We start from the raw sequence: 15,977 nt of genomic DNA on the forward strand, positions 1-15,977 counted from the left end.
CAGTACTGCCCGGGGAGCTTACAAGTGGTGTTCCCTGTGATGTGGGTGCTGCTTTGGGGGAGCTGGAGGTCTAGAGGGATCACACTGCTGTGACTCAGCACAGGGAGCAGGAGGACGGCGGCCGTCTGTCCACTGAAGCTAGAACCTTTAAGGCGTCAGTTATGACGAAGCCGAGAAGCTGGTCCTTGCCATCTTACGATCTGCCCCAGCTCTCACTTATTTTCAAATACCTTGTTAGGATAACCACTTCTGATTTTCTTGTCACTTTGGCATTGTTCATGACCAGCTGTGCACGTTTAGTGTTCATACGCAGAAATGCAGAGCAAAGTGTTATTGTTTCCAGAAAGCTCTGCCTCTGGAGATTTTTGCTTACGTTTCTTTTATTTTTTTTTCTCTCCCCCTTTAATCCTTGTGGTTTTGAACAAGCTGGTGATGCGTTAGGTCTTCGCATGCAATTTTTAGGCATAAGGAGTGAACGATTCCCTGGAAGAGACATTTACATTCAATTTTTTTACAAGAGGGATCACCTGATCAACCGTGCTCAAAAACCTTAGCCATGTCTGAGGTCATGTTACTGATCCCTGAGATTTGTGTGACATGCCCAGCCCAGGCACCAGCGTGCTGGCTTTTTCTATTTGGACCCATTTTACAGGCATAGGAAATAAGGGTTCGGAGGGTGACAGCTCACAGAGGTTTTAAGTGGAAGGAATTCTACCGAACCGGAGTCTGTCTCTTGCCAACCTCCATGCACCAACGGGTCTCATTTGGGCTGAGAAGCAGGGAGGATGGAGATTTGCATCACTGGATTCCCATTCTCTGCTCTGTTCTCCTAAACTCCCCGGGGTCCTTTCATCACAGAAAGACGTGGCTTCATGAGCCATTGAGACCAAGGGTGGGATATGTAACATTTTTCTTCCCTGACGTTGAGCCCCCCCCCCCCTTTTTTTTAAATAAATAAATAAACATGTCTGGAGACCTATGACTGTCTCTCCGGAGATGTTCATTTGAAAACGAATTGCCACATGTCAGGTTTTAGGAAGGGCAGAGATTTGGGGGTGGCGGACGAGGAACAATTTACATGGGGGGGGTGGGCTGGGAGGCGGGGTTCAGATTTGGGACAGCACCTCCCTGGCTTGGCTCTGTGCTGTCCTGATGCTTTCCCACACAGCTCCTGCCCCTAGCATCTCAGTGGCCTCCCCCCACTTCTCAGCCCAGGCAGCCCCTCACCCGGATGCTGGTCCTCAGCAGCCGAGTCTGCGCCCCAGCGGCCCCCGCCCAACACCCTACCCACCTGCTCTTCCTGTATAATAGGTGTCGCACTGGACGCCTGCACCTTGCGGGAGGCCCCAGCTCAGCCAGCCTCAGCAGCCGCTGTAGCTGCATGAACGTGTCCGTTTGCTCTTTGAGATCTAGGTTCGCGGTGACCCAAATAAGAAGAGAATGTCTATGGTGCTACAGCTGCCTGGTCTAAGGCAGCGTTGTCTCGGACCAGGTGATCTCTGTCGCCGCCTACGTGGACTCTTCACGCCCTCACCTCCCACAGCCCAGGGTGATCCTTTTTTTTTTTTTTTTTTAATTTTTTTAATGTTTATTTTTGAGAGAGAGAGAGAGAGAGAAAGCGAGCATGAGTAGGGGAGGGGCAGAGAGAGAGGGAGACGCAGAATCCGAAGCAGGCTCCAGGCTCCGAGCCTTCAGCACAGAGCCCGATGCAGGGCTCGAACCCGCTGACCACAAGATCATGACCTGAGCCGAAGTCGGACGCTCAACCGACTGAGCCACCCAGGCGCCCCTGATCCTTTTTAAAAGGTAGATCAGATCACGCCATCACTCGGCTCAAACTCTCTGTGGCTCTTCTCTCGCTCAGGGGACAAGTCGGAGTCTTGACAGGGGCCCCTTACAGGAGTCCAGGCTCCTAGCAGGTTCTCAGATGCGCCTGGGCCCTTGCTTCTTCCCCTGATGACTTCCTCCAGACATCGACATGGCTCTCCTCACTTTCTTCAAGTCTTCATTCGGGTTTTTCTCTCACCCCACATAACATGCTAGCCTTCCTATTCCCTGTCCCTCCCCTCTGCTTATTTTCTTTTTGCCTCCTAAGTATTTATCACCGTTTGCTATGCTGTATATTGTACATCTGTGTTTATGGTCTGTCTTCCAAAATCAGGGTTTGATGTCCACAGGAACAGGTATTTTTGTCAGTTCTTTCTCTCTGACATCCAGAAAGTGCTTGGCAGGGAGCAGGTATTCAGCGAATAGATGCTGCACGGAGTTCTAGAATAATCTCACGAGACCAGTAAAGTGACTCTTTCTATGCCTTGCTATTCAATGTAGTATATCGTTGATTGTTAGGGCAGTAGCTCTCCCCTGGGCTGCTGTGACATGAGGCTGTGTCACAAGAAATTTGCTCAATGACGATAGTCAAAAGTACCAAATAAAGCAAGGGAACTATCAAAAACCCGAAACATATTTCGTGGTGTGTGTTAAATCATGTCCTTACTGCTCACTCATATTACATCGTGTTTTCTTGACCCAGAGGAAAGGGGTGGCGCTCTGGGTGGGGTGCTAGGTGGATGTGGGTGGTAACAGTGGATGTCCTGTGGTTTTCCCCCTTCTCTCCCGCAGCTGGCGTCTGCGCTCTGAGCGCTTCAGAAATGAACTTTAGCTGTGAGATGTGTGGGATAAAGGGAGGTACGGACTTGCTCTTCTGGGTGGCCAAAAATAGCATCCTCTGTGGGTATTATCTAAAATATCTCTTCCCTTAGCTACAGGACAAAGTTTGGTTTAGGCTATTGCATTTTTTTTAAAGGAAGATTTTGGGGAGATAGTGCCTTTTGGCTCTGAGCAAGCTTCCACCGTTGAAGCTTATTTAAATTTCAAAATAAGTGGGTATTAGGGAAATACTAGTGATATGGGATCACACCCTTCACCAAGGGTGTTGGAGCCCGGTTGACCTACGCTTACTTCTGCCATTTTGGTTCCATACTATTCCAGCCCCTCTGGATGTCCAGCCGCCAAGGCAGGGGTATGCCAGGGCCCATGCCTGTTTTAAACATTAGGCTCTTCTCCATTCCTTCTGCTCAGCTTCCCAGCCTTTGAGTCTCCATTTGCTTTGTTCTTCACCTCTTGGCCTCCCGGGTACCCTCCTCGGTCTTGATTCTCGTGTGTGCGCTCTGGTCTGCACAATCGACAACTGCAGATGACTTTCCTAGTTTCTTTGTTTTGCTGGAGCACTGCTTCCCCAAATGGGAGGCAAATCGTGAAGACATAAGACCTGATGAGTCTTGAAATGTCCGTGGTGTTTCTCTGACTCTTAGTTGGCAGGTTGTTTTTTTTTTCCCCCGTTTTTTTTAAAGAAGGCTCTGAGCCCAGTACAGAGCCCAGCGTGGGGCTTGAACTCACGACCCTGAGAGCAACACCTGAGCTGAGATCAAGAGTCAGACGCTTAACGGACTGAGCCACCCAGGAGCCCCCTTAGCTGGCATCCAGTTTGGAAATTGTTTCCCCTGAGGATTTTAAAGTTACTGCCCCCTTGCCTGATGATGCTGACTCTCTGACTGCCTGTGTGTGACCTGTGTCTCCTTCTGAAAGCTTCCAGGATCTCCTCTCCATCCCCGATGTCTTGAAATTCCACAACGATGCGCTGTAGGGTGGGCTAGGCTTCTTTTTAAGTAGAAAAAAACTTCTTGCATTTTCCAGGGCCGATTCAAACATTTTAATATTATAATATTTAAAAATGTACGACTTAAAACCAAGTATAGCTCTTTATACTTATGGTTCTCCCAATTATACTATCAAATCAAAATTGCAAATCATCCATAAGGCATAGAACGTGAATTTAGCGTGAAAGCTAATGTCATTCCTTTTGCTGTTGGGAAGGAGGCACAGCCCTGCCCCTACCCCTGTGGCAGATGCCTTCTGGCTTCACCTGGCGTTCAGAAGTCACGGAGGTATAAATCGAACAGTTATTAAATCTTTGGCCTTTTTCTCACTAGCCCACGACAATGAACGCAATTCTGCTCGATGCCAGTGTGTAAACACAGAGTTGGGTTGGTTAAAGCATGGTCATCCGGACAATTCTTAGAAGAAATACGCTTGCTTTTACAGAAGTTTTGGGGACTGTCATTAAAATGACAACATGAAATGTAACTATCTTCATGGGGAACTCACAGAATCCCTCAGATTCAGCGGGCCTCTGTTCTTTTCAGCTTTTTCCTAAGCCAGTCTCCCTGTGCGCTTGCAGCAGGGGTGTGTGCTCAGAAGTGCCGGCCATTCCCAGCCTCACCCCTGCCGCCCCGCGTGTCCCAGGCTCTAATCCCATGGGACTGCACATCCCTACTGGAGGTGGAGACCGCTGAGGACCGTGAGCCTCTGGCACTCTCAGGGAGCCGTCTGGCCGTGTGTCACAGAGCTTGACAACCAGAATCCACGTTCAAGCTGTTTTAGCCTGAGCTTCCCTGCCCCCTTCACTGCTGTGGAGGGAAGTGAGCATTTGTATTTTTTAAGAATACAAATGTTCGTGACACGGCTCTTGACAGGGTTCAGGGTGTCAATTTCCTGGCCCGTTAGAAGTGTGTGCATGTGGCATGCGAGTGTGTGTGTGCACACACGCGAGAGTGTGTGAGTGTGTGTGCGCATACCAGAGTATGTGTGTGCACATGGGAGAGTGTGTGCGTGAGTGTGTGTGCACGTGAGAGTGTGTGCCTGTGACAGTGTATGCATGTGAGTGTGTGAGTGCCTGTGACTGTGTGTGCTTGTCAGTGTGTATGCACCTGTGACTGTGCACATGTGAGAGTGTGTATGCATGTATGGGTGTGTACCTGCACATGTGAGAGTGTGTGCTAGTGTGTGCACGTGGAAGTGTATGTGCATGCGTGTGTATACATGTGGGAATGTGACAGTTGTGCATAAATGTGTGTGAGCGTATATGTGTGACTATATGCATGTGACAACGTATGCACATGTGAGAGTGTGTGCAAGTGTGCATTTGACAGTGCATATGTAAGTGTGTGCATATGCATATGTAAGAGTGAGTGCATAAGTGTATGTGCGTGGGTGTGCGTGTGTGCATATGGGTGTGTATGAGAGCATGTGAGCATGTGAGTGTGTGCATATGAGTGTGTGTGTGCATGAGTGTATGCGTGAGTGTGCACGTGCACATGAGTGCATATATGGGTGTGTGTGTGAGTGTGCACGTGGGTGTGCACATGAAAGTGTGTGCATGTGTGTGTATGCATGTGGGAATGTGTGCAGGTGAGAGTTGTGCATAAGTGTGTGTGAGTGTATATGTGTGGGAATGTATGCATGTGAGAATGCACATGTGAGAGCGTGTGCAAGTGTGTGCATGTGTGCATATGACAGTGTATGCATATGTAAGAGTGAGCGCATGAGTGTATGTGTGTGGGTGTGTGTGAGAGAGCCTGTGAGCATGTGAGAGTGTGTGTGTGCATGAGAATGTGTGCACATGTGAAGGAGTGAGCATACCTGAGTGTGTGCGCACATGAGAGGTGTGTGCGTGAGAGTGTGCGCGAGAGTGTGCGCACATGTAGGAGTGTGTGCGTGTATGCAGGAGAGCGTGCGTGTTCACCTCAGGCCGGCGGCGCGTCGGGAACCTGCGTGGGTTGCATGAGCGCGTCCTCGTGCCTGGGCCCGTCGGGAGCGCGCGGCCACTGCTGCTGCCACCCGCTGCAGATTCTGCCCGCACCGGGCTGTGCCTCCTCCGCTCAGCACAGCAGTGCGTCCCTTTGTGGTGGCGGCGTGGGGGTCCCGCGTCTGCTCACAAGCTGGCGGGGGACAGGGTCCTGGGGACGGCTTACCTCCGAGCTGCTTGTTGGTGCAGTGCGTTCGAGGCCCCGGATGTGCTCCTTCCGATTGCATCTTTCTCCAGAACCTGGCTGGCTCAAAACCTGGATGGCCTCTTACCTTTTCCTTCTCCCCCATCCACCCGGTTCATTTCCAAATTCCATCCGTTTTCCCTCCCTGTTAGTCACGGTTTATGATCTTTCCATTCTCGCCACACTGGCACTCAAGCCCTGTTACTCACACTGGGATGAACTCGTGCTTCTCACCGGCCTCCTCGTCTCCTCCCTTCCACCCTCCCCAGGGCCCTACAGCCGGGCTGGCTCCCCTTCTGGCATTTCCCACCCTTGCCCGGGAGCCCTCCGGGGCTCGTCTCTGCAGGGTGAGGAAAAACTGCAGCCTCCGGGGTGAGGGATTTTGTTTGTCCGTTTCAGCGTTTTAAGGAATTGTTAACCAACCTTGAAAATGCCGTGATATCTTTATATTAAAAATCTGGATTTTCAGCTTTTCCTGAAAAGTTAGAAAATGTGGCAGCGCTAGGCACGTGTTCCTAAAAGGCAGGTCACGCTGGGCGGGAATGGAATGTTCTTTGCATGTTTTCTCCAGTTGTGGCTGTTGTTCGTCCCCCTCCAAACCTGTCCAAATCCTGCTATTTGGCGAAACCCTCCCAGGCAGCCCAGGGTGGGAATGTTCCCTCCCCTTAATTACTAAAGCACACGGGGGTTGCCTTTCTCTTTTGGTGCCATTGCCTGTTGTTTTGCTTTGAGCTTAGGCTGACAGTCCCTCCTGGGTGCGTGTGACAGCGCCCGAGGCGCGATGCCTCGCATGTCGTGGATTCTCAGCTGACGTTGTGACCAGAAAGATGCACAGAAGTGATCCAGGGGCGTGGTCTGTGGGTAACAGGAAGGCCTCTGACTAAATGAGGGATATGTTAGCTGATGACTCAGCCCAGGGACCTTGAAGAGATTGGTTCACTCTTTGTCACCATAACCACTGTTTGGGGACTGATTTTTAATGCGGGGAGATCTGCAAACACAACTAAACTCTGGTAGGAGAGTCAGCTGCGGCTGTGGTTACTTCCTTGTGAATGAGGTAATCTGTCCCTAAAGTTATCTATTCCGTGATGCTGCTCAATACATCAAATAGAGCTAAAGAGAACTTCAATCAGTATTCAAGAATATTCCTGCACTCCTCATTGAAAATTTGAAATACCGCATATTTCTATCCTTGAGGGCGTTTTCTTTACTCCTGTCAAGTTCCTCTGAGAGGGAAGGAGGATTTGCTTCCGGATGTCTGGGCCGGGGGGGTGGGGGGTTGGTGGGTAAGTTCTAGGACAGTCCTGTCCAATGGACCGCAAAGTTCTGCATCTCGGGAGCCACTCACCGCTTGCCACATGTGGCCGTCGGGCACTGGGTTGTGGCCAATGCGACCGAGGAACTGAAGTTTTAACTGTATTTCATTTTAGTGAATTTAAATTAAAATAACCACATGCGGCCACCATACTGGACAGGCCAGATCTCCAGGGTTGGAGAAAATGGGTCAAATGCAGTGCCTGGGGGAGAGCGGTGTGCAATCCTAATGAGAGGATGCCTTATTGCAGATGCGTCCTGTAGGGGCGGGACTCTGTGTTGCTGCACAAGTAAAAGCCCGTTCGACCAAACCCGGCAGGGCATCAGAGCTGAATAATGTTTGCAGGGAAACCCACTGCTGTACTCTTCTGAGGACAGCATCATTTCCACTAAGAACAGCAGACACTGAGGGGCACCCTGGCGGCTCAGTCGGTGAAGTGGCTGACTTTGGCTCAGGTCATGATCACGTGGCTCGTGAGTTCGAGCCCCGCGTCAGGCTCCGTCTGATAGCTCAGAGCCTGCTTAGAATTCAGTGTCTGCCTCTCTCTATGCCCTCCTCCACTCGCTCTCTGTCTCTCTCTCTCTCTCTCTCTCTCTCAAAAATAAATAAACATTAAAAAAAAAAAACTTACAAAAAATAGCATAGCAGACGCTGGGTTTCCCTTGGCTGTGACTCCTTGAGCAGGTTCTATATCTGTTTCCTGTGCTTGACTACATCGAACCATGACTTAAAATACATACTTTGCGTCCACACCAGATACATGCTGTGTGTCCACACCAAATATAAATGCCAAACCCAAAGGACCGTTTTGGGGGAGGAGTGGAGAAACTTAGGGCAATTCTGGGTAGATCGTTAGATAGAAACTTGTGGGTTTATCTTTTTTTGCTTGGCTTTTCTTGAGGGGAGTCAGCCGAAGCTGGCTGTGGGTACTTTGCCCTTATATGGTGGTGTTGAAAGCCACCCAGTGCTGAGGATGTAATTGAATTAATCTTTAGCCACATTTTCCGGAACACAACCCAGTGTGTGCTGAGATCTTCTCCAGGGGACCGTGGCCATCACTTTGGTGTTCATTGGCCGGGGCGGGGGGGAGCCCCACGGGCTCTGACCACACTGTGGCTCCCCAGCTGTGGTCTGTGTTTGTGGGCTGCTGAGTGTTTTATAATATAGTGAGTTCCGTTGTTGGCGTTTCAGTCCCCATCCGTCCTTTCACTGTGGAAAGTCTGGTAGACCCTTGAGATCTGTTCCATCATCTATTTGTGGCCTCCTAAATGACTCCTTTCAGCCCGGATTTCACATATACGCAAAAATAGGAAGTGGGGCACAGGCAGCATAGAGTGACAGAGTGCCAGCATGGTGGAGGGGAAGTGGTGGTGGCCAGGGAGGCTGGTACTCGCGGAGGGAGGGAGGCGGCATGCACATCCCGTGTGGTCTTTCCCAGAGTCCTGACTACAAGTACAGCTTCGGGATCCTCCCGGCATCCTCAGCCTGGATGGAGGCCACATCCATACCCACATCCATTTCCAGCTCCTCTCCCCTTCTAGAAGGATGGGTAATGGGAATGGTGGAAAGTTCCAATCTTCTACTCATGGTTTGGTCTTCCTTGTGACCAGCCTCCATCCAAGAGCCCACAAGAGTTACCTCGTTAGAACTAAAGATGAACCTACCAGCCAGAAAATTCTGTGTCAGGAATGGGGGGTCAAAGACTAACTGTTAGAACAAAAGATTCTCCTGGCACCCCCATTCACATGTGCTTTAGGAGCTCTGGGCCAGGAGCCAGGGGTAGAGACCAATATATACATTTCTTATTATTTCACAGCACTATATAATATTCCTCAGTTTCCTCCAAAAGCTTGGATCCTCTTTTGTGTTGGAATAGAAAGAAAAAAAAAAGGATTCTTTTTGAAAGCACTATTAGTAAATGCGTTTTACTAGAGAGGAAATAGGAAGTCAGCCTTGCCCCTGAAGACCAGGTGATGCAACCCACAGAGTGGCTAAGCCCGGGTGTCCCCCACACAACTCTGCTTCTCGCTTCTGCAGACCCTCCTTGGCCATCACTATGGCGGAGAGGCACCGGAGAGGAGGTGACTCATAATGGGAAGGTGAAATACAAAATCGCAGCACTTTCCTAAATACAATTTTATGTCAATGTTCTCAGAATGGGGAAGGTGAGATAACAGAAGGGCGAGATAGCAAAGATCTACTTTGCTGTAGAAGTACGGAATCCAAATTGGTGACATCTTTCACCACATTCCAGCTGGACTTTCTGCCCTCTCTTCTGGATTGGATGTCTTTGGTTGCAGGGATATTGAACTTGACTCACATTGGCTGAAACAGGAATAGGCATTTACTCAAAGGTGGGGGGGGGGGCTTCAGAGGTGGTTTGACTCAGTGACTCAGTGACTTGTCCAGAACCCTGGTTTTTCTTATTTCCCCTTACTCTGCCCACCGTGAGTCAGGCTCACTCCCTTCTTGGTTCAGTGATGGCTGCCAATAATTTCTGGCTAAGTTTCCTCTTTCCACTCGCAGTTTAGAAGGAGTGAACAGGGTTTCTTCTTGTGGAAAGAGGCTCTTTTCCCAGTGCCCCCATCAGTCTCAGTTGGATCTCCCATCCCCTCCTGAGCCGATAATTGGAGCTGGGGTGGTCCTGACCCAAGTACCATGTGTCAGAAATCTTCAGAATCAGGTTCCCCAGACCCAGAGCTGTGAAGGGAGATGTGGACCCTGAATAAGGATCAGGCAGGGACACCTGGGTGGCTCAGTCGGTTAAGCGTCAGACTTCAGCTCAGGGCATGATCTCGCGTCTCATGAGTTCGAGCCCTGCACCCGGCTCCATGCTGACGGCTCAGAGCCTGGAGCCTGCTTCGGATTCTGTGTCTCCCTCTCTCTGCCCCTCCCCCACTTGTGCTCTGTCTCTGTCTCTCAAAAATAAATAAGCGTTAAAAAAAAAAGACCCGGTAGCCACCAAGCAAAGAGTAGATGTTGGATAGGAAACTGCAACTCTCACTGCTCTGTCATCTGCTGAGCCCCCGTGATTGTCACAATCGCAGTTTTCTGCCAGAAAGTAGGCAGTTGTTATCTTTGAAATGTTACATTCGACTGCTTTGGAACTCTTAAATCTTCTTTGCTCCCTCTCCCCCCTCCCTTCCTTTTCCCCTCCTTGTTTTGTCTTACCTCTTCCCTTTTCTTCTTCCTTTTTCTTCTGGTTTCCCGTTTCTCCCTTCTTTCTCTTCCTCCTACTCTACCTCTTCTCCTTTCGCTCCTCTTCCAGTCTCTCTTTCCCCCCAAATGTTGATTCCCCCTCCCTTAACTGATGATCTGCTCATTTGTTTAAGTTAACTAAATTGGTTTGGCACAATGTAGTTTCTCACTAAATAGAATGCCTTCCCATTTGTCCCCCCCCCCCCCGCTCCCCCCAGGAAGAAGAAATGCCAGAAGTAGAAATTGACATCGATGACCTTCTTGATGCAGACAGTGAAGAAGAGAGAGCTTTAAAGTTACGGGTAAGCAGCTTTCAAAATCTAGAACTTGCCGGCCATGGATGCTTGAATGTACTCGGATCTCCAGGGCATGTGCTGATCCCACCCTACTGCAGGGCTGGCACCAGGACTTGAGCACTGACAGTTTGCAGAGAGGGAAGCGATGGAGTGCTAGGTGTTCACTGTCACGAACTGCATCTCTGATGGTAAAGCAGCTCTTGACTACAGTCAGTTCTCAAACCACCTAATGGGTGTGAGCTTCCGTAGCCAACATCTTCTTGGAACAAAAGCCGGTTCTATCTCCAGAGGTCCATTTGCCGGGGAAGGGGGCGACGCCCCACAATTGTGTGAGAAGGGGCAGGTGCCGAGCCAGACCTGGAGGATCCAAGCCCAGGACTCTGGTCTCACGGTTCTGGATTATATCACCCATGAAATGAGAGTTCTAGAAAAGATCGTTTACAACATCATTCTCTTTTATTAGAGGATATTCACCTGTTAGCATTCTAGTACAACCATGGATACTGAGATGTCCCATGTTTCCTTAGTCCGGAGCAATACAACATTATTTCCCTTCCCCAGGAGGTCAAATCTATCATTTTAAAATCTGCATTTGGGAGTTTCGAAAGCCAATTAACTTTTGGCTTGTCATTGCTCTTAATGTTCACTGATAATTACTGTTAATGGCTGTTGGTTATCACCAATGGCAGATGATCTCTAAAGGCAATTAAAGGGCATATTTTAATGTATTAATGTGTTCAATGTGTTAATAATTACCAGTCCCTTGAGTGGTGAAAAGTCTCAGTTTAATGATTATTTGTTGTTGGTAAATTTAGCTGGGAAATGATAGCATCTAGTTATGAAAATTAAAAGAATACAGAACAGGCACCAGTTCTATAGAAAATATAGTGACATAAAAAAGGTTTTTTTTTTTAAATTGAGAACTTGGGGTGCCTGCGTGGCTCAGTCGGTTGAGTATCCAACTCTTGAATTCAGCTCAGGTCATGATCTCATGGTTCGTGAGTTTGAGACCTACATCGATCGGGCTCTGCTCTAACTGCACAGAGCCTGGGATTCTCTTCCCCCTCTGCTCCCCCACTCAAGCTCATTCTCTCTCTCTCTCAAAATAAATAAACTAAAAACAATAAAATAGAGGACTTGAAAGGGGCTTTAGCTACCATCAGGCCACCCGCTTTGGTTTCCAGGCAAGGACACTGAGACCTGCAGAGGTGTGACAAGGTGAGTTGTGGTTGAATCGCAGCCGGGTGCCCGGCTTTCCATGTCCAGGGTGATTATTACCATTTCCCACAGGCTGTCTCAACTTCAGTATACACAGTTTATTATTAACCAAGTTGGTAGCCCAGAGGAGAGGTATGCGTTTGTGTTCTGACGGGTGCCAGGCAGTCCTGCGCAGGAAGGTACAACTTTTGATATCTTCAAGATGAACAACAGCTGCTGAAATGAGGTGCGATTCTAGATTGTCGCTATGAAATCTGGGTTGCCCATGTTTAGAAGAATACCGTAGAGATAAAAGGACTTTTAATTTCACTTTTTTTAAATGTTTTTGTTTATTTGTTTGTTTTGAGACAGAGAGAGACAGAGCATGAACAGGGGAGGGTCAGAGAGAGAGGGAGACACAGAATCCGAAGCAGGCTCCGGGCTCTGAGCTGTCAGCACAGAGCCCGACGTGGAGCTCGAACTCACGGACTGTGAGATCGTGACCTGAGCCGAAGTCGGCCGCTTAACCGACTGAGCCACCCAGGCTCCCCTAATTTCACTTTTTAAATGATACTGAATTTTAAGGTAATCAAACTTACCTTCTGTGTGTTTTCTTCTAGGAAGCTCTTGTAGACTGCTACAAACCAACAGAGGTAAACGAGTCACTTTTCCTAAATGCTGTGTTTGAAATCGTTGTTATGAAATCAGTCTGTGTATTTTTAAAGCTAAACAGCACTTCATGGGTTTGGTTATGTGTATACTAAGCAGAAGTTACTATCCGCAAGTGAAGTGCAGTATTAAACTTCCTTAAGTGTGTGTCGAAGCATGTCTGGTTCAGGAAGGCTCAAAACAAATGGAACTGGGTGTGTTGCTTGTTTTTATGTAAAAACCAAATTCAAAGGTACTCGTGAGAGGGTTTGGAATCATTTTAGCAAAAGCCTCAGATTTATAACTGGAGAATACATTCTTTTAGTGTATAGATATGCAGTTTTGAGACACTAAAAGCAAATTCTGTCATTCAAAAGAATTACTTTTATTGGAAGAAGAAATTTTATGCCTTGTTTGTATATTTATCATCAAGTGTATAAATATTAGCGTAAAGAACAATGGATATTAGTTTGATTAGACCAAAGCATTTCATATATACTCCAAAGAGCAAAGGTACAAACAGTAGAGAAATTGAGGATTTGATCAGTTATGAAAAAGATTGGTAATTGAAGTCCTTTTCATTTGTTCCTGTGATCAATCAGAAAAATTAGGAGATTCATTAGATGTTTTTTTCACAAAAGTGTGTAAGATTTAAATGACTAGAGTGTTTTATGATCATTTGGCTTGAGGCCAAGTGCTTATTTGAGCTTCGATCTTACAATTTCTGTTTCCTTTACGTTGATTGCATCTCACACTCAGAGATTTTTAATTTTAATTTTAAAAATTAAAGTTATTAAATATATTTTTTAATTAATGTAATATATATTTATAGTTTTGAAAGCCAAAGATACAATTAGGCTTATAAAGAAAAAATAACATTGCCTTTCCCATCCCTGAGTTCCTCTTCCTAAAGGTATATATTTTATATTTATATATTCGTATATATATGTATTACAGGATTTATATATTTGTATATATATGTATTACAGGATGTATGTGTATATACATATATATATGTATATACAAATATATATATATATTTGTATAGGCTGTTTTCCTATTATTTATTCTTATATCCCCAAATATTCATTTACTATTTTTTTTTTCATTTAGTGGCTTAAGGGGAAATATGGTAGTTCTTTCACTATCTGCAAAATTTATTTTCTCCCATCCCCTTAATAAAGTTATTGACCAGTATTTTGTTGAATCAGTGGTCAAGGTTTATACTATTATGATTTAAAGAAATATTTTTCAGGGCTAAGCCAAACAGTGAAATATGACCATGGCTCCTTTGTGGTATAACCCTTTGTTTTTCCTGGAATTGATAACTATCTTGTCTTTTATCTTGTCTAGTACCTATTGCTATTTTTTGTTGAACTCTCCAAGATCTTTGTCAAACATGTAGTATATTTTCTGTATGCTCAAACCCATCATTACTATGCCCCCACCCCAGACTTTCCTCTTGACACTCCTATGAGAAACAATCTGGAGGAGTTATTCTCTGGATCTACTGAGTAGCTAACTGTACTGAGATTTCTGTTCACTGCTGTTCTGTTTGTTAGATGCTTTGTTTCTTAAATCTCAGTGTTACTCATTTTTGTGGGAGTACATCATCTAGTAGCTTTTTGGGAAAGGATGAATAGAAGGTAAATTTTTTGAATCTTTACATGTATGAAAATGCATCTTGATGAATAGTTTGGATGGCATAGAATTCTGGGATAAAAGTCATTATTAAAACTCAATTTTAAGGGGCACCTGGGTGGCTTTTCGGTTAAGTGTCCAACTCCTGATCTTGGCTCAGGTCATGATTGCATGGTTCATGGGATTGAGTCCCATGTAGGGCTCTGTGCTGACAGTGTAGAACCTGCTAGGGATTCTTTCTTTCCTTCTCTGTCTGCCCCTCCCCTACTCGCTCTCTCTCTCTCTCTCTCTCTCTCTCTCTCAAAATAAATAAACTTAAGAAAACAAACAAAAACCCTCAAATTTAAGGCATCACCTTAATACTAGAAATTTTGTCATTTCTAGTATTAAAAAGTCTGATGTCACTTCCATTCTCAGACCTTTGTATGTGACCTGTATTTCCCCCCTCAATTAACTTTTAGGATTATCTCCTTACCTTGAAATTTTACAGTGATATGCTTTAGTGTGGGTCCTCTTTTTTTTTTTTTTTAATGCTTATTTATTTTTGAGAGAGAAAGAGAGATAGAACACGAGAGGGGAAGGGGCAGAGAAAGAGTGAAACACAGAATCCTAAGCAGGCTCTAGGCTCTGAGCCATCAGCACAGAGCCCAACGTGGGGCTTGAGCTCAGAAACTGTGAGATCGTGACCTGAGCTCAAGTTGGGTACTTAACTGACTGAGCCACCCAGGTGCCCCAGTGTAGGTCCATTTTTAATTCATGGCTGGGTACTTTGCAAGCTCTTTTAGTCTGAAGACCTATGTCTTTCAGCTCTTAAAAAATTATTATTTATTATTTATTTATTATGATTTTTATTAATTTCTTCCTTAGTATCCTATAATACTGTCTCTCCTGTTATATAGATATTACATCTCCTGGATGGAGCCTCTAATTTCTTATCCTTTTCCTTTTGTTGTCCCATCTCCTTGATTTTTTGTTCTACTTTCTGGAAGATATCTCTGACTTTATCTTCCAGTCTTTTTACTGATATTTTAAAATTTCAGCTGTGTTATTTTTAATATTCAAGAGCACGTTCTTGATCTCTGTTCACTATTTTGTTTCCGTATTTCTTGTTTTGTGGGTGCATTTTCTGTTTGCATATTTCTTGTTTTGTGGATGCATTTCTTTTCTCTTTGGGAATATTAATCAAATGTTTGATTTCTTTGTTTTTGCTTTTAAGATTTTTCGGTTCTCTGCATTGTCTCTGTCTTCTCTGAATCTCACCTTTTTTCTTTCTGTTTTTATTTGTCTTTGCTGACTTTTGGCAGTGTGTCCACGTTTGAGTGTTAGGAGCCAGTAAGCTGATTGAATCTGTTGTAGTGTGAGCACAGCTTGTCCATTGGCGGGTCTCACTGTGGAGTGACCAGGTTGCAAACCAGATTTTTTTTCGGCGATATGTGTGTGTACGGAACAAGGGGGCTACTCAAAATGTCACTATTTGGACAGCTTTCTACTGGAGAGATTTTTTTTTTTTTTTTTTTTTTTTTAAGATTTTGACTTTCTAAATTCCTTGAAGAGTTGATACTTTGATTAGAGGCCTTCTGGAAGCAAGGACAGGATGGAGGCAAGCAACCTCACCGTGAACTCTTTTGGGAAAAGAGCTTCTTGATTTATAATTACTTTGGGAATTAACATAAGGGTTAAAATAAGAAGCTATTTGGAAACTTACATTAAATTGTTGTGAAAGGTTAGACAAGAATAGTAGGCTTTAGTCATTAGGTCATTAGGATTTAGTCATCAGAAAGGTGACGGATTGTGTCACTGAATTAACGTGTTATTTGGGAGGGGTAGGGTAGCTGCCAAGAGTGGATCTAGACT

General features: G+C 45.9%; 1 protein-coding gene across 1 annotated transcript in view; it reads left to right on the plus strand.

The window, feature by feature from the left end:
• Positions 1 to 15,977, plus strand: part of PPP1R14C (protein phosphatase 1 regulatory inhibitor subunit 14C) — an 88,339-nt gene that overhangs the window by 47,826 nt on the left and 24,536 nt on the right. Inside the window, exons 2-3 of the mRNA XM_030316584.1 lie at positions 10,560 to 10,643; positions 12,455 to 12,487. Of these exons, the coding sequence (XP_030172444.1) occupies positions 10,560 to 10,643; positions 12,455 to 12,487 (117 nt within the window). The remainder of the gene's footprint in view (positions 1 to 10,559; positions 10,644 to 12,454; positions 12,488 to 15,977) is intronic.

Source organism: Lynx canadensis, chromosome B2, assembly GCF_007474595.2.
Source record: "Lynx canadensis isolate LIC74 chromosome B2, mLynCan4.pri.v2, whole genome shotgun sequence".
Taxonomy (NCBI): Eukaryota; Metazoa; Chordata; class Mammalia; order Carnivora; family Felidae; genus Lynx; species Lynx canadensis.